General features: G+C 43.8%; 1 protein-coding gene across 1 annotated transcript in view; it reads left to right on the forward strand.

Annotated features, from left to right (window-relative positions):
* TANC2 (tetratricopeptide repeat, ankyrin repeat and coiled-coil containing 2) overlaps nt 1–23,074 on the forward strand; it is a 713,500-nt gene that overhangs the window by 503,658 nt on the left and 186,768 nt on the right. Inside the window, exon 9 of the mRNA XM_077806150.1 lies at nt 7,862–8,048. Within this exon, the coding sequence (XP_077662276.1) occupies nt 7,862–8,048 (187 nt within the window). The remainder of the gene's footprint in view (nt 1–7,861; nt 8,049–23,074) is intronic.

Raw genomic sequence — 23,074 nt, forward strand, 5'->3', positions numbered from 1 at the left:
AGGAAGCTATTACTTGCAGATAGGTGAGTAGCACAGGTGCCAGAGCAAGAGAGGTAAGCTGGATCAGGTGGGTGCAAAGGCTGGAGCAATGGGAGGAGGCAAGTAGATGGGGTAGAGTTGGTAGCTGGAGTTATGGATGTCCAAAGCAGAGTGGCAGCTGTAGATCAGCTAACCTAGAGAGGAAGGAAGCTGTATTCCTTCAGCAACAGGAGTGAAGAGGTTGTCCCGCAGGGAGACTGGAGAATTTGGTGTGGGAGGAGAGGGCTGGCTCTGTGTTGACATAGATTTCCATGAGTGGTTTTGAGCAGTCCATGGCACAAGTGGGACAAAGAGTTAACATGCTTTCCTCTTTGGAGCAAAGAAAATGGATTTTTGTGAAATGTTTATTCTTTAACACATTTATTAAGTTTTTCATGATTTCACATAGTTTTTTGTGTAAGTTTTGTTGGCTATCTTTGAAATGCACTGTAGAGTACATTGTGTTAGAAAGTGTATTTTTAACAGGCACTTATTTGAACTGAATACTTCAAAGCAGAATAGAGATTTCTACTATAAATGGTTCCTTTTGTTGGCTTTTTTTTAATTAAAAAAACCATCTTTTCTGAAAATATTCCTTTTAAGAGTAAGTAAAAGAAAATATCTTTACAGAGACAGCAGTGACAGTTGCACTCTGAAGTAGATTGATATCTTGGGCTCTGCACCAATTTTTGCATGAAAAAGTTTTAGAGGCCCTTTGAACACCATTCATCTGCTTAGTGAAGATAGAGAAGAGCCAAGTTCTTAATTTACCAAGTTAAATTTGTTGTGGGGGTTGTTTTTTGTGAGCAGTGCCTCCTCTGTCAGTGCTGCATATTTCCCTAAAGTCCACATCTAAGCTGCTGATGGCCAGTCTCAATGGAGTCCTGGGGAATTTAATTCAGCCCTTTTAATTTCTCTCCCCTCTGTTCTGAAGGTGTGATTGCAGCAATCCTCTTCCGGACAGGAGAACTGTCAAACAGCCTTGGCCAAATTTGATGTCAGTCTTACTGTATGAATCCACTGGCATTTGTGATTCTCTTACTCCTAACCACATCCCTCTGAAGGCAGGTCTACACTTAAAACACTGCATTGATGCAGCTGCGCCTCTCTCGTGTTTCAGAGAAGACGCTCCTACACCGATGGGAGAGCTCCCATTGGCATAGTTAATCCACCTCCCCCAATAGCTATGTCACTGGGAGAAGTTCTCCCACTGACATAGCGCTGTCTACACTGGGGCTTAGTTGGTATAACTGCGTTGTGCAGGAGTGTGGGTTTATACAAGTCTGTAGTATAGACCTGGCTGAAGAGTGGGAGTCCTCCTAAGTATTTCCCAAAGTAAAGACCCTTCTGTACTGCAGCACATGTCACAGCTCTGCTGCAATCCCACTAAACTAGCCCTCCAAGAGTTAATTCTTCAGCATAAATCATGATGCAGGGGTGTTGGTGAGGGAGGTTTGCAAAGATGCTGACATCTGATTGCAACTTTGGCTACCATTATGCACTTGAACTTTAAAAAAGAAAAGCTCTTTCTAGATTTTAATTCATTAGTTTATGTAGCTTGAGCTGTGAAAGCAGTCTCTGTGTAAAAAGCTAGAATTAGAGGACTGCTTGCTATTCTGACCATGCTCTGCCCTCTGAAGTGAGAATATAATTATTTGCAATCTCTCCAATGTTGAGGTGAAATGAAGATAAGGAATAGAGCTGTTTTTTAACTAAAACTGTCCCAATCTATAAATCCAACACTTTGTATTTCCACTCAAGTGCTTTATTTTGATTATAGCAGGGGGGACATTTTCTTATCCAAATTGCTTAGAAGTTACAACTTTTTATATACTATTTCTTACTTGAGCACGTTTTCCTTAATGAGAGATCACATATGTCAAAGAGTAAAATATTTTTCTCCTCTTCACAAACTTTCTTTTGCTTTATTGGCTACTAGTAAAGCAAAGGAATATGAGAGCAGTATAGTAAAGTGTACTTTTTCAAACGCTTTAGTAGAAATATAACAATAAATGTAGCAACAATGTTGAAAATACAGAATTGTCTTATAAATGGAAATGTATATTTAAATTTGGCATAGAGGAATATATGATGAGTATATTTCTGTATCAGTACAAAAATCTCATATATGTCCATGCAGAGTAATATAAGTTTGAATATTTCCATTAGCATCTTGTTGCTAACTGGCTGCAATAGTAACATTACAAATCAAAGAGGTGATAAGAATATCATTTGGTAATAGCCATGGCACTTCATGGAAGTTGGTGTGGTAATCAGATGGGGAAAGCTGGATGTACCATTGTTTTGCTGCATTTTAATTTATTTTTAAATATAACTGAGGTCCTATATATCAAGGCGTTTGAGTAGGATTTTATTAGTCATAGTGTTAGAATTGCAGCAAATATTTGCTTGAAATAACAGTTTTAAAAGTGGCATGGAAACCCTCTGCTTTGGAGAAAACACAACACCAGATTAATAACAACACTTGTGACAAAACTCTGTCCTTGTCTCCATGGGTCCCGCATTTCCTGGCGGATTTCGCTAGCCTCAGAGGCTCACTGTGGCCCTCCACGTAACCCTTCTCTCTCTAGAGACAAGGGTCACGGTCTACTGAGCCATTTTCATCATAAGCCAGCAAGGGAGGTGAGCAGAAGCTATCCTCCCTTGCACAGTCTCTTTGCCTCCCAGTCTCAGTGATTAATCGGGGGGGAGGGGGCAAACGGGGGAGCCCAGGCCCACCCTCTACTCCAGGCTCCAGCCCAGGGACCCTAATAGTATCAGCTATGGTAACTGACCTTTTAGAAACAGGACATGTACAATTCCCTGGGCTACTTCCCCACAGCAGCCCCCCACTTCCTCAAGCTCCACTTCACCCTTCCTCAGGGCCTCCTTCCTTGTACCTGATATGGTGTGTACTGCTCAGTCTCTCCAACAGCACAACTTCCTCCCACAGCTCCTGACATCCATCCCCACCTGACTAACTGGGAGGCTTTTAACTAGTTTCAGCCAGCCCCTGATTGTCTTCAGGTACCCCAATCAACCTAGCGTTCTCCCTGTCTTCTGGAAAGTTCTTAATTGGCCCCAGGTGTCTTAACTGACCTGGAGCAGCTGCCATTTCACTTATCCTGGTACCAGGGATTTGTTTAGCCTGGAGCTAATATATCTATCTCCCACTACTTTTCTATAGCCTTCTGGCCTTGCCCCGTCACACACTTTACATTTGTATATCTCCTTTCACTCTGCAAGATCCCAAAGATGACATAAAATTTATGGATGACACAGTATTATTTAGGCTAGTTAGGGACAGAGAAAACCATTTGGAACTCTGAAAGGCCCTAACAGAACTGTGCACTTGAGAAACATGGTGTCAAATGCAATTCATGTACTGTAGGTAAGTGCAAGGTATTGCACATTGGAAGGAACCATTTATATTGCTCATATGTATTGATGGATTCTAAGTAATTATAGCAACTCAGGAAAAAGACCTTTGGCATCCAGGACAGCTCAAAGAAAATATCTGTATGACATGCAACAGTGATCCAAAAAGTGAGCCAGATGTTAGGTTGCACTAGGAAAGGAATAGAAATGTTATAGTGTTACTATATAAAATCATGGTATACCCTGACCTTGAATACTGGCATATAGGTACCGTGTTGCTAGGGGCAATAGAAGTATCTAAGTAAATTAAATTATTTGGTTCTGTTCATTCAGCTCAAAAAGGATTTGACAGAAACAAAAAAGATCCTGAAAAGAGCAATGAAAATATTTTGAGGCAGGAAATATTTCCTTTTGGGAAAAGGTTAAAAAGATAGAAATGTAAATTTTAGAGGGGAGACAAATGAGAGGTGAGAAACAGTACCTCACCTAGTGCTCTAAATGCCCTAATAACAAATATGTGGGTGAAACCAGACAATCACTATGGTCTTGAATGAACTCATACAGGAAAATGATAAAAGACAAAAACACCGTATCACCTGTTGGTGAACACAAAGTGATCACTCTATATCTGACCTATCAGTCCTCATGCTCAAAGGAAATGTATAGAGTGCTTTCAAAAGATGAACCTGGGAGCTTAAATTCATAACTTTTCTAGACACTAATAATCATGGACTGAATAGAGACACTGGATTTATGGTTTATTACAGCAATCTATAACCCAATAACACACCCTCCCAGCTCCCTTCCCCTCCCTTCCTGTCCCCCTAAGATTGGAGGGGTGCTAACCAGCCACTTCACGTTGAATGGTCCCTTGAAATATGTGTTAACTACTTATGCTAAACAATCTGTTCGACCTTATATTTAGCTGTGACACTGAATATGTTTTCCAGACCTGAAGAAGAGCTCTGTGTAAGCTTGAAAGCTTGTTTTTTCAACAACAGAAGTTGGTCCAATAAAAGATAGTACAAGAAAATATGTTTCTTCACAATGTATAATTTAATATGTGGCACTCATTATCACAAGATATTATTAAGGCAAAGAAATCCATAGATCTCAAAGAAGAGTTAACATTTATATGAATAATAAGAATATTTACATTAAACTTACTAGGATTTTTATAAAAGGAATAAAAGTCTTTGTGCTCAGCCACTAGCTGTATTGGTTAGAAAAAAAAATTCTCTGTGTGAGCATGTTGTTACATAATTGTCCATTAAGGTGATTTTACACCTTCCTTAGAAGCATCTTTTATTTATCACTGTTAGAGATTGGCTGTTTGTTTAAATGGACTACTGGCAATGCCTGTCTTCTTATATCCACATAAAATAAATAGACTTCATTTTTTAAAATGTAATCCAGAAGGAACCAAAACAGGAAACTATGGTATGAAGTGTATGTGCTTATTAAGAGCTAGGTCAACCTTGCTGAGATTTAAATCTGTAGTTTCTAGGAGACGAAATATTTCAAGACCAGTGCTCTTAGATGTAGGGAAAATTGACACATTAGTCAAGTACTGGTTTCAGAGTAACAGCCGTGTTAGTCTGTATTCGCAAAAAGAAAAGGAGTACTTGTGGCACCTTAGAGACTAACCAATTTATTTGAGCATGAGCTCATGCTCAAATAAATTGGTTAGTCTCTAAGGTGCCACAAGTACTCCTTTTCTTTTAGTCAAGTACTGTTATTTCTAGAGTGTGAAGTATTTAGTTTGCAACATTTGTAGTGTTATATTTATCCATTACTCGTATTGCTGTGTGTTCCTTTTGCAGGGAGAGTAGGGGAACCATGTTGGTTTGTTCCTAATGCTTCAAAACATGATCTGATGGTAGCCACCTAAAAAGATAAAGGAATAAAGAGAATGCAAAAATTTAGCAAATGTTCATACGTGACAACTACTTTTATAAGGAATCAGATCATAAGGGGAATTATAACTAGAGCTGTATGGGAGATGGCTTTCCCATTCTGCAAAACTTTTCAAGATTTCAAAAATGTTCCGGTTTCACATTGGGATGAAACCAAGCCCTTTTGAAGTTTTTCATGAAAATCTAGCAAGAAAGACACCAGAATATCCAATAGCCTGGTGGTTGGGGAAGTCACCTCTGATGTGTGGGGATCCAAGTTCATATCTGTGCTCTGCCAGTCTCCCATCTCCCAGATGAGTGTCATCCTGGCCAGGCTGTTGGCTTTTCTAGGGTTGGGGGTCTCTGTGGTTTTGATCAGAAATTCCATTCTGGACCTGAGAAACTTTTTGTGATGAAAGTTTCATCAAAACTGGTGTGTTCCCACAAAAAGTTTCTGTTTTGATGAAAGAACATTTTCTAACAAAAAGCTTCCCCATCAGCTCTAAATATAAGCTGGTTGGAAGTGCCTGGATAGGCCTCCTTTCCACAATCTCTAGGAATTATTATAAAAGCATGTTCATGGTGGTCTGTCCGGGTGAACACCATATACCTGATTCACCACTGTGTTACTCCAATTCTGTGATGGTATATGGTTATGATACAATCATTTGAGTTACACTAGCATAGAATTCGAGTAATACAGTGGTGAATCAGTCCTCATGTTTTTTAGAGTTATGCAATCCCACCTATTGTGCTTGATGCTCCATTTTCCCTCAAATGTCTGGTGATTGCCGTCTGAGTAAGCGAGCATTTTCACAAGCCACAGTGGGATTTCTGTGACAAATTGGATAGCTCCCCTCTAGCTACACATGGGATCTGCCTTCTAATTTAGAAGACAATGAATCTTTCACATGTCCTACTTATAAAAGTCAGTCTCAATCATTTTTCAAGCATCAAGTATATAATGCTTGAAAAGAAAAAGTTAGACTTCAAAGGCCTTCTATAGTTTGCAAGCACTGTGCTTCAGTGTTTAGTTTTTCCCTGTGATTCCAGGATCAAATGATATTTTTAAAAAGTTAGGTACAGTTTTCTATAACTATTATAAAAATATCCCTTGTAAAATAAGCAAGTGTTCATTAAAGTTAATTCCTATTGAGATTTCCTCCACACCAATAGCATTTTACTAAAAGCAAGACATTACTGTACAAGGGGACTAAATGTTTCAATCGGAAAGCAGGGACAATTGCAAAGAGAAGTAACCATTTACTGCAGTGCTTAGTAAGCTGTTAGGAAATGAAGTCACTTTCCCTTATTGTAATGACATGGTTTGAGAGAATCAGTCTGTTCAGAGGCTATCAATGGTGCTGAACTACTGAGTGCAACTGGCATATTCTGAGCTGGAACTAAATGTTCTTTTGTGTCTAAAAGCTAATCGAGAGCTCAGGGACTTAGTGGATAAAATACAGGAACTTTACCTTGAGTACTGTGATTGAAGGCTAATCTACAACCCACATGACAGGGGTTTGCTGCTGTCGTCCCCGGTGGCCAACAAATTTGAACAGGCAAATTTTATAGAGACAGTAAATAGAAGTTTATGGATGAAAATCTACCCATTGGTACACACACAATTCACAGCGAGGTTGATGGGAGATATGTGAGTCTGAGGGCAGAATTAGCTCCTTTTACAGAAATTCTAGCCTCCCCATAACTACTGCAATGCCCATGGGCACCACTAGCACTTGAAATATGAAGCCTTCCTTTAGGGATACTAAGTATATCAGGTTTGTTTCTGGTGGGATTCATTTGCACAATTTCTTATAGATTCTTTCAGAAATAACTTTTAAAACACAATCTTTTTCATGCTGCCACATTTTTGCCTTGTTTTGCCTTGCAAAGTCGATATTTCACTACTGTAAATTCTGAAAAGTCTGCCTCTGGTGTGGAAAGGATTTCTTCTGGGGGAAAGAATTTCTTTCATTTAGATGTGGGACTTGGCACTTCCTCTTTCAGTGTAAAGGCATTGTTATTTTTCTTGAATGGAAGAAACATTCACAAAACAAAACTTGCAAGCCAACTGAGATTTCTGACCAGATGGAAATGGCACAGATTTCCTGTTTGTGTTATTTCTTGCCATAAGCATTAAGTAAAGGTCCGATCGTGCAGTTTAATTGTCACCAGGAGTTTTCTTTGCTTGTATGGAAAGTAAAAGTTTTACCTCATCATTCTAGCCAGGTAATATTATTTTGTTTTGTTTTTATCACAGCTTAATACTAATAGGGAACAAAATGCTAAAATTTCCTGACAGACTTTGACATAACTTCACCAGGTTTCCTGTTGAATTCAGAACTGAGGATCTTTCATTTTTACAGGCCGTAAAAGAAATTAAAACCAAATTGTCAATATTTTTACATTTTTCACAGAGGCTGAGCATTGTGGTATTTTCATTTTTAGCAGTAAAACATATGTTGTTCTTTATTCTACAGGGTAAATTCTCTAGTGTGAGCTATAGATACATTTTTTCACAGTGATTGATCGTGATGAGTGATGTGTTCCTGGTTTCAATTTTTCAGACCTCAGCAGTAACACAGCGGATAAGTCCCTGCTCCACGCTGACCAGCAGCACTGCCTCACCACCAGCCAGCAGTCCTTGCTCCACCCTCCCTCCAGTCAGTACAAATGTTACAGCCAAGGATTGCAACTATGGGGCTGTTACCAGCCCTACATCTACTCTGGAAAGCAGAGATAGTGGTATCATAGGTGAGTAGTGTTCTCTCTCTCTCTCTCTATTTCCCCTCTTCTCTATTCCCCCACCCACTCCCAAATGCAATGATTCTGTTTATTTGTTTAGCAGGTGCTGCGTGAGAGTAAGTTTTTGGGTCTGTCTTTATGCTATGAAACAGGCCATGTTAGCATTATTCAGATTTATGCCATTTAAGTGGGTGGGAAGGATTGTTTCTTTTTCGAGTGCTGGTCCCTCTTTGTATTCCACACGTAGCTATGCATGCACCTAAGAATAGAAAATCTTGCAAGTAGTGTCCATTGTTCTGTGCCTGTGCCCTGGATAGAATCATAGAGTATCAGGGTTGGAAGGGACCTCAGGAGGTCATCTAGTCCAACCCCTGCTCAACGCAGGACTGATCTGCAATTTTTTTGTCCCAGATCCCTCAATGGCCCCCTCAAGGATTGAGCTCACAACCCTGGGTTTAGCAGGCCAATGCTCAAACCACTGAGCTATGCCTCCTTATGTTCAGCACCACTGGTATCTGGGGATGTGCAGACTGACCGACTCTCCAGTTCCTTCTTACTACTAAATGGCCTGAGTCAGAATTCTCAGAAGCTAGCCTTGCATTGTCTTCATCTCTGTCAGTATAAGTGTATATAGCTTATTGGTGTTAATAGTGTTTTATAATATTTATTCAATTAGTGTAGCTTAGTTTTCCCCACCCTGGGGACTCATCCCCCCCTTTCGGGAATAGGACTGTGTCCAGAATTCCAGGATTTAAAAACTGTATCTGTTATCCTCACTCCTTCTCAATCAGCAACATCACCAGCACCGCCTTTACTGCCTTGGCAAGGCGCATATCTCCACCAAGTGCTGTATGTGTCACTCTTTCCCAACCTGGACCTGAGAGGGATGAAAGCTCTGACCAAGGAAGCACCTCACAGAGAAAGCCTTGAGACCCCAATCAGATCCAGGCTGCAGAGATCCCCCATGCACTGGTTTCAGTTCTCAAGCAGCAAGAGCTGTGGAGCAGAGGCTAGAGCAGATGACTTTAAAGACCCGTTGTTTCAGGCTTCCCCGTGAGTGTAAGGGACACTCTCAGAGATATACAATCCTCTAAGCTTGCTTCCAGGAAAAGGGATCCCTCCCCAATTCCTTCCAAGTCAGGTGAGTCTTCACATGCAGGTCTGAAGGACTTAGGTCTGCCCAAGACTCCCAACCAGCAATGGAAAGCACACAGGAGCAAAGCTCCAACCGTACGAGCTCTGGTACCTACATTCGTGCCAACCGTGGCCTCTAGCAAGGCAAAGGGCCAATATCAAACAAGCTCTAGATGGGACACTGTCTCTGACAGCACTGGTCTGGCCCCACAAGGATCCACCAACCACTGAGTCTGTTGTGGCGCTGGATCCTGTGGAACCAACACCTAGAACCCATCTTCTACAGAAACAAATGAGGGGCAAAATCCCTTACACTGTGCATAGAGGAAGTTGACTTACAGAACTGGTGTGTCAGGAACCACATCACAGTTTCTGAGAAGTACTTTCCAGGGCCTCAGAACTCATTGGCAGACAACCTCAGTAGGCATTTTGCCACTGATCATGAGCAGAAATTACACAGTTCAGTGATGAACATCTTCACGCAGTGGGGAATGCATCTTGGGACCTGTTTGCCTCCCAGATGGATAAGGAGTTCAAGGTATATTGATTCAAAGCAGCTTAAGGTTTGTACTCCAGGGAAGTTGGTGCAACTGTCCTGGACAGGCAACTTAAGGTATGGGTTCCCTCCCATCCCTCTACTACCCCAGGTTCTACGGAACATTTGTCACAACAAAGCATGAGTCATTCTCATCGCACCCAGTTGGCCCAGAGATTTCTGTTTTCCAGACCACCTATGAATGTCAATCCATCAGCACTCAGTCCTTCCCAGATTTGCTGGCTCACGAGAACTGCAGGATCAGAAATCCCAACCTGGACTCTCTTCATCTCATGGCTTGGCATTTGGATGGGCATCAGACCTAGAGTGTTCATGTTTGGAGACTTAATAGTTCAAACTACTCATAATCACAGCAGGAAAAAGTCTACCAGAAAATGTTTAGAGCCTGGCACGGATACAAAAATGTGGATCCTCATCTGCCAGAATCAACCCATGATCCAACTTGCGATCCGCTAGCCATCTTTTACCTGTATCCGCACCCACAGCAGCAAGCCGTCTCACAAAGGCTAGCAATGGGGATGGGAGGGAAGGGAGTGAGTGGGGAGCGAGGTCTTGCAGGGAAGAGGCAGCGAGAGGGTGGGGACTGGGGGTAAGGGGCAGTGTGGGGGCGGGTTCTCGAGGGAGTAGGGGGAAGGTGTATCGCATCACGTGCTGCTCCTGGAGGCTCATGAGCAATGGCACACAGCATCAGCAGTGCGTGATGCATCACAGTGGGGCAGAGGGGTGGGGTGCTGGCGCCCCGCCTGCTCCAATCCCCGTGGCCGGGACCTGCTGCCCAGGAGCCGGCAGGCTGAGAGCATGGACAGTGCTGCTGAGCCGGGCCTTGGTGGGAGTGCTGGCGCTGCCTGAGGGGCCCGAGCCGCTGAACAGGGAGTGGCACGGCAAGGGGGTGCAGGACAGTCCTGACTCCGACCTACCCCCGCCACCCCCAGCCACTGGCTGCTGGCCACCAGCTCCGAGTGCTTGTGCCCCCTGGGCTGCCACCACTGGTGAGTACAGTCCTGTGCGGTTGTATCTGCATCCGCTCCACTATCCGCAAACATGGTCCGCGGATATCCGCAGATTTGGAGGGTTCTAAAACCGTTATCTAGCCAAATAGAGGCAGTTCTCTACCTGGGCACAACAGAACCAGTGTCATCAAGAAGCGTGTTGGTAGTTGTAGAGAGAGACTCAAAGAGCTCAATCGATTTAATTTAACAAAAAGAAGGATAAGGGGTGACTTGATTATAATCTATATCTACGTGGGGAACAAATATTTAATAGTGCGTTCTTCAGTGTAGCAGAGAAAGATATAACACAATTCAATGGTTGGAAATAGAAGCTAGACAAATTGAGACTGGAAATAAAACGTACATTTTTGACAGTGAGGGTAATTAACCATTGGAACACTTTACCAAGGATTGTCATGGATTCTCCGTCACTGACAATTTTTAAATCAAAATTGAATATTTTGCTAAAAGATCTGTTCTTGGAATTATTTTGAGGAAGTTCTATGGCCTGTGGTTCATTCTGCCCTTGGAATCTATGAATGTAGAAATCAGGACCAGTAGGTATTTTTGCTGATACAGACTACCGCCTCATTCTCAAGACTTTGGGTCTTTCTCTTAGCTTGCTGTGGGTCTGCCTAGCAGCAATTAGTGCAATTAGTGCATTCCATTCTCAATAGATGGCTATTCTATTTTTTCTTCCCCAGTAACAAATGTTGGCCACTTACTCGATGTTCCACCTGTCTATGAAGGTGGCCATCCTGGCTGTCATTATGTCAGCCAGGAGTGTGGATGATCTTTTGGCCCTCTTGGCTGTTCCATCACACACTACGTTTCATAAAGAAAAAGTTGCTATAGCAGAGTGAGCAGGGGGACAAGTGACATCTTCTCAGAGACTCTCTAAGTGGATTTCTAGCTGTATCCTCCTTTCCAATCAGTTGGGGAATTTCTCCAACTAGAGCACAGGTGAGCTCAGAAGCATCTCTTTGGGTTGTACCTATGCTGGACATTTGTAAGGCAGCAACCTAGAATTCCATCCACACCGTCCTGAAGCATTTTGCTTTGGTCCAAGCCTCTTCTGGTGGCACAGCCCTTGGAATTGTAGTATTACAGACATCCATACCATCTGCATTCTCGTACCTAGCTCCGATTTCAGTACTGCTTGCCTGTCATCCATATGTGTAATACACACTGAGATAAGCCCTTGAAGAAGAAATGGAGATTGCTTACCTGTAACTGGAAGTTCTTTAAGATGTGTGGTCCCTACATTTATTCCACTATGTGCCGTCCTTTCCCTCAGCTTCAGATCAAGACTGGATTCACTGTAGAGAAGCAACTGGAAGACAGTCCAGGACCTCCCGTATACTCTCAGTGCTGAACACAAGATCCAGGGAGCAAGCGTAGATAAGCGAACACTACTTGTAAGATTTTTCCAGTCTCTGGTACACACAGAGCATGTGAGTCATTGTGCTAATTTGGTTGCATAGTAGGTTTGGTGGTCCAATAAGGATGTGAATAAGGTAAAGATGGTAGGTCTTGGTGCCAGACAGTAGCCTCCCACTTAGGAGGCAGGTCCAGGTCCTCCTAGTTAACACGAGTAAGTTTAGATAAGTGAACAAAAAACAAATCCTGTTTTTCTGCCCCTTTCTTCTCTCTCTGGCAGTTGATCTATGGCCATCATTACAAGCGCCCTGTCACTGTCTTAGGACCCTGGGCACATTTCCAAGGTGCAGTTTTTCTATATGGCATCCCCTCCTCAGAGGTGCAGCCACCTGCCCATTCCTTAGAAGTAGTGCTGACTCCTCAGACACCTGCCCCCTGTCTGCCCAATAGCTTAAACACACCATCTCCCAGAAGTCCAGCTTTGTGGTTTTTGAACCCACAGTTTGTCTCCTCAAGGGGCACATGAATAGTGTAATACAGATAACACACAGACTTTGCACAGGATTCTAAAACCGCTGCTATTTACTTAGTTGCACAAGAAAGACACAGACCAACACAAAAATAATAAACCCTACATGCATTTCCTTGCCTCCATTTCCTCATCACTCCAGAGCACTCTTTGGGCTGGGGTCAGAGTTATCTGGGACTGTCCTGAGTCCTGCTGTAGCGCATCGCTTATGTTCTGAAACATGGTACCTTCTCCCCCAGCTTGCCTTCTCTGGTTGTGACCTGTCTGCAGTTAAACAGGATACTCACCTCTGTCCCCACTATGAAAGTAAACTATCTGTGAGCCTCTCTAGTTTATATCTCCCACCACCAATACCTTTGTCTCTTTGTCCTATTGGTAACTTTCCACTCTCTACTTCCTCCTACCTGGAGGAGGAGGAAGTATCTTCTCCTAAACAGTAGCCTATCCATTGTCATTCAGGTGTTTCCACCTTAATAGTCAGTGGTTGAGTTCTAACAACCGACCACTGTCCCTGGTACTAAATGCTTAAAGACTTCTCAGCAATAGTGAATACAGAGACAGACATTTGTGATTCAGCAACTGCCATAGTAACAACTGCATAATAACTTCATTTATCAACCAGAATTCATAAGTTGTACAGAGCTTCCTCAAATCATCACAGTTGCATTAACCTTCCTAGCCTAGCAGTGTTGTGTCTCATATTTTAGAGGAATTATGAGAATTGCCTTGGGGCAGAGGTGTTCTGGTTTCATAAGCCCACCTCTTTTCCTCCCAACAACAGCCTGAGCCTTCCTATGCGACAACTGCTTCTCTCACCTTAAATCCTCTTTCTGTTTTAAAAGGAAATAGTTTATATTCAGTGCGTCCAGCCCCAGTGTTTGGCCATTGCAAGGACAGTATTAGCAAGGGGACAGTACCTTGGACTGCAGAGTTTGCATGCCCCATGGCAGATTCTCTGTAGCGTATACCTCTGACTTTTCTGAACCTTTAGGAGAGCAAGCTTCCAGTTGTGCGCCCAAAAGTCTGTCTAGTTTTCTTCAGCTCAACCATTGGCAAGACCATTTGGGAGGAGGGATAGCTCAGTGGTTTGAGCATTGGCCTGCTAAACCCAGGGTTGTGAGTTCAATCCTTGAGGGGGCCATTTAGGGATCTGGGGCAAAAATTGGGGATTGGTCCTGCTTTGAGCAGGGGGTTGGACTAGATGATTTCCTGAGGTCCCTTCCAGCCCTGATAGTCTATAGAAGACTTGCTTCAGTGAAGAACCAGGATGAATTTAACACAGAATTGCAAGGTTGCGTCACTTGCGTGTATCTGTCTAGCAGATTTTTAGTGCCTATTTCATCAGTGCCCTCTACATGTTACAATACATGTTTAGGTGGGAGAACTTAGAATACAAATGTGTATATTTTATTTCAACTCAACACCTGCAAAGACGCAGTTGGAGGAAAAAGAATTTCTATGTAAAATCAGATGTGATGTTTCTAGCTCAGTAGCTCTTTTGTCAGGTTTCAAATATTGTATATTCTTTCTGCTAAGGGAATTCTTTTCCCCTTTAACCATCTGTGTATTAAAAAACAGGTTCATAACTTAAGAAAGTTAGTTTTCCTAGTCATTGGTGTTTTGCACGACTGGTCAGGAAACCTGAGTTTAATTTCACAGAATCATAGAATATCAGGGTTGGAAGGGACCTCAGGAGGTCATCTAGTCCAACCCCCTGCTCAAAAGCAGGACCCATCCCCAATTAAATCATCCCAGCCAGGGCTTTGTCAAGCCTGACCTTAAAAACTTCTAAGGAAGGAGATTCCACCACCTCCCTAGGCAACACATTCCAGTGTTTCATCACCCTCCTAGTAAAAAGTTTTTCCTAATATCCAACCTAAACCTCCCCCACTGCAACTTGAGACCATTACTCCTTGTCCTGTCCTCTTCCACCACTGAGAATAGTCTAGAACCATCCTCTCTGGAACCACCTCTCAGGTAGTTGAAAGCAGCTATCAAATCCCCCCTCATTCTTCTCTCCCGCAGACTAAACAATCCCAGTTCCCTCAGCCTCTCCTCATAAGTCATGTGTTCCAAACCCCTAATCATTTTTGTTGCCCTTCGCTGGACTCTTTCCAATTTATCCACATCCTTCTTGTAGTGTGGGGTCCAAAACTGGACACAGTACTCCAGGTGAGGCCTCACCAATGTCAAATAGAGGGGGACGATCACGTCCCTCGATCTGCTCACTATGCCCCTACTTATACATCCCAAAATGCCATTGGCCTTCTTGGCAACAAGGGCACACTGCTGACTCATATCCAGCTTCTCATCCACTGTCACCCCTAGGTCCTTTTCCGCAGAACTGCTGCCTAGCCATTCGGTCCCTAGTCTGTAGCTGTGCATTGGGTTCTTCCGTCCTAAGTGCAGGACCCTGCACTTATCCTTATTGAACCTCATCAGATTTCTTTTGGCCCAATCCTCCAATTTGTCTAGGTCCCCCGTATCCTATCCCTGCCCTCCAGCGTATCTACCACTCCTCCCAGTTTAGTATCATCCGCAAATTTGCTGAGAGTGCAATCCACACCATCCTCCAGATCATTTATGAAGATATTGAACAAAACCGGCCCCAGGACCGACCCCTGGGGCACTCCACTTGACACCGGCTGCCAACTAGACATGGAGCCATTGATCACTACCCATTGAGCCCGACAATCTAGCCAACTTTCTACCCACCTTATAGTGCATTCATCCAGCCCGTACTTCTTTAACTTGCTGACAAGAATACTGTGGGAGACCGTGTCAAAAGCTTTGCTAAAGTCAAGATACAATACATCCACTGCTTTCCCTTCATCCACAGAACCAGTAATCTCATCATAGAAGGCGATTAGATTAGTCAGGCGTGACCTTCCCTTGGTGAATTCATGCTGACTGTTCCTGGTCACTTTCCTCTCATGTAAGTGCTTCAGGATTGATTCTTTGAGGACCTGCTCCATGATTTTTCCAGGGACTGAGGTGAGGCTGACTGGCCTGTAGTTCCCTGGATCCTCCTTCTTCCCTTTTTTAAAGATTGGCACTACATTAGCCTTTTTCCAGTCATCCGGGACTTCCCCGGTTCGCCATGAGTTTTCAAAGATAATGGCCAATGGCTATGCAATCACAGCCGCCAGTTCCTTTAGCACTCTCGGATGCAATTCGTCCGGCCCCATGGACTTGTGCACGTCCAGCTTTTCTAAATAGTCCCTAACCACCTCTTTCTCCACAGAGGGTTGACCATCTATTCCCCATGTTGTGATGCCCAGCGCAGCAGTCTGGGAGCTGACCTTGTTCGTGAAGACAGAGGCAAAAAAATCATTGAGTACATTAGCTTTTTCCACATCCTCTGTCACTAGGTTGCCTCCCTCATTCATTAAGGGGCCCACACTTTCCTTGGCTTTCTTCTTGTTACCAACATACCTGAAGAAACCCTTCTTGTTACTCTTAACATCTCTCGCTAGCTGCAGCTCCAGGTGCGATTTGGCCCTCCTAATTTCATTCCTACATGCCCGAGCAATATTTTTATTCTCCTCCCTGGTCATATGTCCAACCTTCCACTTCTTGTAAGCTTCTTTTTTATGCTTAAGATCCGCTAGGATTTCACCGTTAAGCCAAGCTGGTCGCCTGCCATATTTACTATTCTTTCGACACATCGGGATGCTTTGTCCCTGTAACCTCAACAGGGATTCCTTGAAATACAGCCAGCTCTCCTGGACTCCTTTCCCCTTCATGTTAGTCCCCCAGGGAATCCTACCCATCCGTTCCCTGAGGGAGTCGAAGTCTGCTTTCCTGAAGTCCAGTGTCCATATCCTGCTGCTTACCTTTCTTCCCTGCGTCAGGATCCTGAACTCAACCAACTCATGGTCACTGCCTCCCAGATTCCCATCCACTTTTGCTTCCCCTACTAATTCTTCCCGGTTTGTGAGCAGCAGGTCAAGAAGAACTCCCCCCCTAGTTGGCTCCTCTAGCACTTGCACCAGGAAATTGTCCCCTATGCTTTCCAGAAACTTCCTGGATTGTCTATGCACCGCTGTATTGCTCTCCCAGCAGATATCAGGAAAATTAAAGTCACCCATGAGAACCAGGGCGTGCGATCTAGTAGCTTCCGCAAGCTGCCGGAAGAAAGCCTCATCCACCTCATCCCCCTGGTCCGGTGGTCTATAGCAGACTCCCACCAGTACATCACTCCTGTTGCTCACACTTCTAAACTTAATCCAGAGACACTCAGGTTTTTCTGCAGTTTTGTACCGGAACTCTGAGCAGTCATACTGCTCCCTTACATACAGTGCTACTCCCCCACCTTTTCTGCCCTGCCTGTCCTTCCTGAACAGTTTATAACCGTCCATGACAGTACTCCAGTCATGTGAGTTATCCCACCAAGTCTCTGTGATTCCAATCACGTCATAATTCCTTGACGTCACCAGGACCTCCAGTTCTCCCTGTTTGTTTCCAAGGCTTTGTGCATTCGTATATAAGCACTTGAGATAACCTGCTGATCGCCCCTCATTCTCAGTGTGAGGCAGGAGCCCTCCCCTCATAGACATTCCTGCCTGTGTTTCCTCCCGGTATTCCGCTTTCCCACTTACCTCAGGGCTTTGGTCTCCTTCCCCCAGTGAACCTAGTTTAAAGCCCTCCTCACTAGGTTGGCCAACCTGCTCACAAAGATGCTCTTCCCTCTCTTCATAAGGTGGAGCCCGTCTCTGCCCAGCACTCCTCCTTCATGGAACACCATCCCATGGTCAAAGAATCCAAAGCCTTCTCTCCGACACCACCTGCAAAGCCATTCGTTGACTTCCACTATTCGACGGTCCCTACCCAGGCCTTTTCCTTCCACGGGGAGGATGGACGAGAACACCACTTGCGCCTCAAACTCCTTTATCCTTCTTCCCAGAGCCACGTAGTCCGCAGTGATCCGCTCAAGCTCATTCTTGGCAGTATCACTGGTGCCCACGTGGAGAAGCAGGAAGGGGTAGCGATCCGAGGGCTTGATGAGTCTCGGCAGTCTCTCCGTCACATCGCGAATCTTAGCCCCCGGAAAGCAGCAGACTTCTTGTTTTTCCCGGTCAGGGCGGCAGATAGATGACTCAGTCCCCCGGAGCTCTTCCACTTCCCAGAACCGTTGTTTGTATTACTTTTGCTTGCAGATTCTTGTAATGAAAATTTAAAAAGTACTCCGAGTGTTATATCACAGTGGGTTATTGAACTCTAGATTTCAGAGTAGCAGCCGTGTTAGTCTGTATCCGCAAAAAGAACAGGAGTACTTGTGGCACCTTAGAGACTAACAAATTTATTAGAGCATAAGCTTTCATGGGCTACAGCCCACTTCATGGGATGCATAGAATGGAACATATAGTAAGAAGATACACACACATGCAGATAAGTTGGAAGTTGCCATACAAACTGTGAGAGGCAAATTAGTTAAGATGAGCTATTATCAGCAGGAGAAAAAACTTTTGTAGTGATAATCAAGATGGCCCATTTAGACAGTTAACAAGAAGGTGTGAGGATACTTAACTTAAGGAAATAGATTCAATATGTGTAATGACCCAGCCACTCCCAGTCTCTCTTCAAACCCAGGTTAATGGTATCTAGTTTGCATATTAATTCAAGCTCAGTCTCTCGCCGGAGGCTGTTTTTGGAGCTTTTCTGTTGCAAAATTGCCACTTAAAATCTTTTACTGAGTGGCCAGAGAGATTGAAGTGTTCTCCTACTAGTTTTTGAATGTTATGATTCCTGATGTCAGATTTGTGTCCATTTATTCTTTTGCATAGAGACTGTCCGGGTTGGCCAATGTACATGGCAGAGGGGCATTGCTGGCACATGATGGCATATATCACATTGGTAGATGTGCAGGTGAACAAGCCCCTGATGGCGTGGCTAATGTGATTAGGTCCTATGATGGTGTCACTTGAATAAATGTGTGTACAGAGTTGGCATCGGGCTTTGTTGCAAGGATAGGTTCCTGGGTTAGTGTTTTTGGTGTGTGGTGTGGTTGCTGGAGAGTACTTGCTTCAGATTGGGGGGCTGTCTGTAAGCGAGGACTGGTCTGTCTCCCAAGATCTGTGAGAGTGAGGGATCATTTTTCAGGATAGGTTGTAAATCTTCGATGATGCGCTGGAGAGGTTTTAGTTGGGGGCTGAAGGTGAGAGCTAGTGGCATTCTGTTATTTTCTTTGTTGGGCCTGTCCTGTAGTAGCTGATTTCTGGGTACTCTTCTGGCTCTGTCAATCCGTTTTTTCACTTCAGCAGGTGGGTATTGTAGTTTTAAGAATGCTTGATAGAGATCTTGTAGGTGTTTGTATCTGTCTGAGGGATTAGAGCAAATGTGGTTGTATCTTAGAGCTTGGCTGTAGACAACGGATCGTGTGGGGTGTCCTGGATGGAAGCTGGAGGCATGTAGGAAAGTATAGCGGTCAGTAGGTTTCTGGTATAAGGTGGTGTTTACGTGACCATCGCTTATTAGCACAGTAGTGTCCAGGAAATGGACCGCTTATGTGGACTGGTCCAGGCTGAGGTTGATGGTGGGATGGAAATTGTTGAAATCATGGTGGAATTCCTCGAGGGCTTCTTTTCTATGGGTCCAGATGATGAAGATGTCATCAATGTAGCGCAAGTAGAGTAGGGGCGTTAGGGGATGAGAGCTGAGGAAGCGTTGTTCTGAGTCAGCCATAAAAATGTTGGCATACTGTGGGGCCATGCAGGTACCCACAGCAGTGCCACTGACTTGAAGGTATATATTGTCTGCAAATGTGAAATAGTTGTGGGTGAGGACAAAGTCATAAAGGTCAGCCACCAGATTTGACGTGACATTATCGGGGATACTGTTCCTGATAGCTTGTAGTCCATCTTTGTGTGGAATGTTGGTGTAGAGGGCTTCTACATCCATAGTGGCCAGGATGGTGTTTTCTGGAAGATCACCGATGGATTGTAGTTTCCTCAGGAAGTCAGTGGTGTCTCGAAGATAGCTGGGAGTGCTGGTAGCATAGGGCCTGAGGAGGGAGTCTACATAGCCAGACAATCCTGCTGTCAGGGTGCCAATGCCTGAGTTGATGGGGCATCCAGGATTCCCAGGTTTATGGATCTTGGGAAGCAGATAGAATGCCCCTGGTTGGGGTTCTATGCCTGTGTCTGCACATATCTGTTACTGTGCTTTTTCAGGGAGTTTCTTGAGCAGATGGTGTAGTTTCTTATGGTAATCCTTTGTGGGATCAGATGATAATGGCCTGTGGAATGTGGAGTTAGAGAGCTGCCGAGCAGCCTCTTGTTCATATTCCAACTTATTCATGAAGACGACAGCACCTCCTTTGTCAGTCTTTTTCATAGAATCATAGAATCATAGAATATCAGGGTTGGAAGGGACCCCTGAAGGTCATCTAGTCCAACCCCCTGCTCGAAGCAGGACCAATTCCCAGTTAAATCATCCCAGCCAGGGCTTTGTCAAGCCTGACCTTAAAAACTTCCAAGGAAGGAGATTCCACCACCTCCCTAGGCAACGCATTCCAGTGTTTCACCACCCTCTTAGTGAAAAAGTTTTTCCTAATATCCAATCTAAACCTCCCCCACTGCAACTTGAGACCATTACTCCTCGTTCTGTCATCTGCTACCATTGAGAACAGTCTAGAGCCATCCTCTTTGGAACCCCCTTTCAGGTAGTTGAAAGCAGCTATCAAATCCCCCCTCATTCTTCTCTTCTGCAGGCTAAACAATCCCAGCTCCCTCAGCCTCTCCTCATAAGTCATGTGTTCTAGACCCCTAATCATTTTTGTTGCCCTTCGCTGGACTCTCTCCAATTTATCCACATCCTTCTTGTAGTGTGGGGCCCAAAACTGGACACAGTACTCCAGATGAGGCCTCACCAATGTCGAATAGAGGGGGACGATCACGTCCCTCGATCTGCTCGCTATGCCCCTACTTATACATCCCAAAATGCCATTGGCCTTCTTGGCAACAAGGGCACACTGCTGACTCATATCCAGCTTCTCGTCCACTGTCACCCCTAGGTCCTTTTCCGCAGAACTGCTGCCTAGCCATTCGGTCCCTAGTCTGTAGCGGTGCATTGGATTCTTCCGTCCTAAGTGCAGGACCCTGCACTTATCCTTATTGAACCTCATCAGATTTCTTTTGGCCCAATCCTCCAATTTGTCTAGGTTTTGATTATGATGTCAGAGTTGTTCCTGAGGCTGTTGATGGCGTTGTGTTCTGCACGACTGAGGTTATGGGGCAAGTGATGGTGCTTTTCCACAATTTCAGCCCATGCGCGTCACCGGAAGCACTCTATGTAGAAATCCAGTCTGTTGTTTCGACCTTCAGGAGGAGTCCACGCAGAATCCTTCTTTTTGTAGTGTTGGTAGGAAGGATTCTGTGGGTTAGTATGTTGTTCAGAGGTGTGTTGGAAATATTCTTTGAGTTGGAGATGTCGAAAGTAGGATTCTGTGTCACCACAGAACTATATCATGTTTGTGGACCTGGAGGGACAAAAGGAGAGGCCCTGAGATAGGACAGACTCTTCTGCCGGGCTAAGAGTATTGCTGGAAAGATGAACAATATTGTTGGGTGGGTTAAGGGAGCTACTGTTGTGGCTCCGTGTGGCATGTAGAAATTTAGATAGGTTAGTGTCCTTTTTCCTTTGTAGAGAAGCAAAGTTTGTGTTCTCAATGGCTTGTCTAGTTTTTCTAAAATCTATCCATGAGGAAGTTTGTGTGGAAGGTTGGTTTTTTATGAGAGTATCCAGTTTTGAGAGCTCATTCTTAATCTTTCCCTGTTTGCTGTATAGGATGTTGATCAGGTGGTTTCACAGTTTCTTTGAGAGTGTGTGGCACAATCTCTCAGCATAGTCTGTGTGATATGTAGATTGTAATGGATTTTTTACCTTTAGTCCTTTTGGTATGATGTCCATCTGTTTGCATTTGGAAAGGAAGATGATATCTGTGTGTATCTGTACGAGTTTTTTCATGAAGTTGATGGATTTCCATTCCATATGGTTAAATTCAGTGCCTTGCACAATGACAGGTTTCAGAGTAGCAGCCGTGTGAGTCTGTATCTGCAAAAAGAACAGGAGTACTTGTGGCACCTTAGAAACTAACAAATTTATTTGAGCATAAGCTTTCGTGGGCTACAGCCCACTTCATAGAATGGAACATATAGTAAGAAGATAGATAGATAGATAGATAGATAGTTTATATATATAAAACTCTAGATGGAGTTACTCAGCATCACATGTAGTTATCCGTTCCCAGTGCTTGATAGTCAGAATCTCAGTCTGTCCAATTGCAACATCTCTGTGAAGTATTGTTGTGTTGGGGGATCACGGAGTGTCCTAATCCATTATCAGACCTGTCAATTAGGACCAAGATTTGAGCACTTAAGGAATTAGAAGGCAGTAGAGCTTGCAAAGCACCAGTGTGGTGTGGTTTCATCAGTCTTTGTTGCAAGCGATGTGTGCTTCTGTGTGCTATGTTATTTTCATTCTCTGTAGTGGTTCCATCCATCCCCAGATGAGAGTGAGTTGCAAAATCCAACCTGAAGGTGATGAAATTGCACATTGCCACAGGTAGAGATGTTCATCTCAGAGGAATAGGTGAAGTCTCCTGGTCAAGTGAAGGGGTTTCTCACCACTGTGACCATCTGTATGTAGATCACTAGAGTGGTGTAGAGTAGTGAGGTATCTAAAATGATCCTAATATGCCACATCACCTTGATGATCTGTGAGTTGATGCCCTTAGTAATTGATGAAGCTAATACGTTGGAGAGTTGAGCAAAGTTTTTTCATCTCCTACCAACGAGACTTCTGTTTTTCATGAGTTGACTTTGAGTGAACTGTTTTTCATACAGCACGCTGCAATAATGGGGTGTTTCCCACACACAAAAAAGTTGCAGGAAGAATCCCCTTAAGAAATTTTTCTGGCAGGAAATTCCGTTTTCCCATGGAAAATTTTGACAACTGTGGGAAAATGATTTATTCCCCACCCTTTCTTACTATTTCCCAACTTTTTCCAGTTGGAAACAGAGTATAAGGAAGTGGGGAAAATCCACTTTTCATACTTTGTTACTGCTTCCAAGGTGGCAAAAGTTGGGAAGCAGTAAGAACGTGGGAGGGGAACACCTCAAAAAGTGAAGGTGTCACTTTCTCTCTTCAAGTAACACTTTCAACCTTTTGGTACTGTTTTCCATTCAATAAAATTTGTACAAAATGTGGGGAAATGGGTTTTTTACTTTTTCATATTTTCCAAATAATAATTATTAAATATTCAGCAGGAAATTTTGAACAAGGTCTAAAGTTTCCATACATCTGCTATTTTCTCCCAGGCAATAGACATTTTGGGAATTGATGGTCTTTTCATTAGCATATTGATGAGACCTGAGTCTGTGATGTCTTATAATCGCTCTGAGAGGCATAGTCTACATGACTAACAGTACTCTGGAATTATCTTTAG

The sequence above is a fragment of the Eretmochelys imbricata genome, chromosome 27, assembly GCF_965152235.1.
Source record: "Eretmochelys imbricata isolate rEreImb1 chromosome 27, rEreImb1.hap1, whole genome shotgun sequence".
Taxonomy (NCBI): domain Eukaryota; kingdom Metazoa; phylum Chordata; order Testudines; family Cheloniidae; genus Eretmochelys; species Eretmochelys imbricata.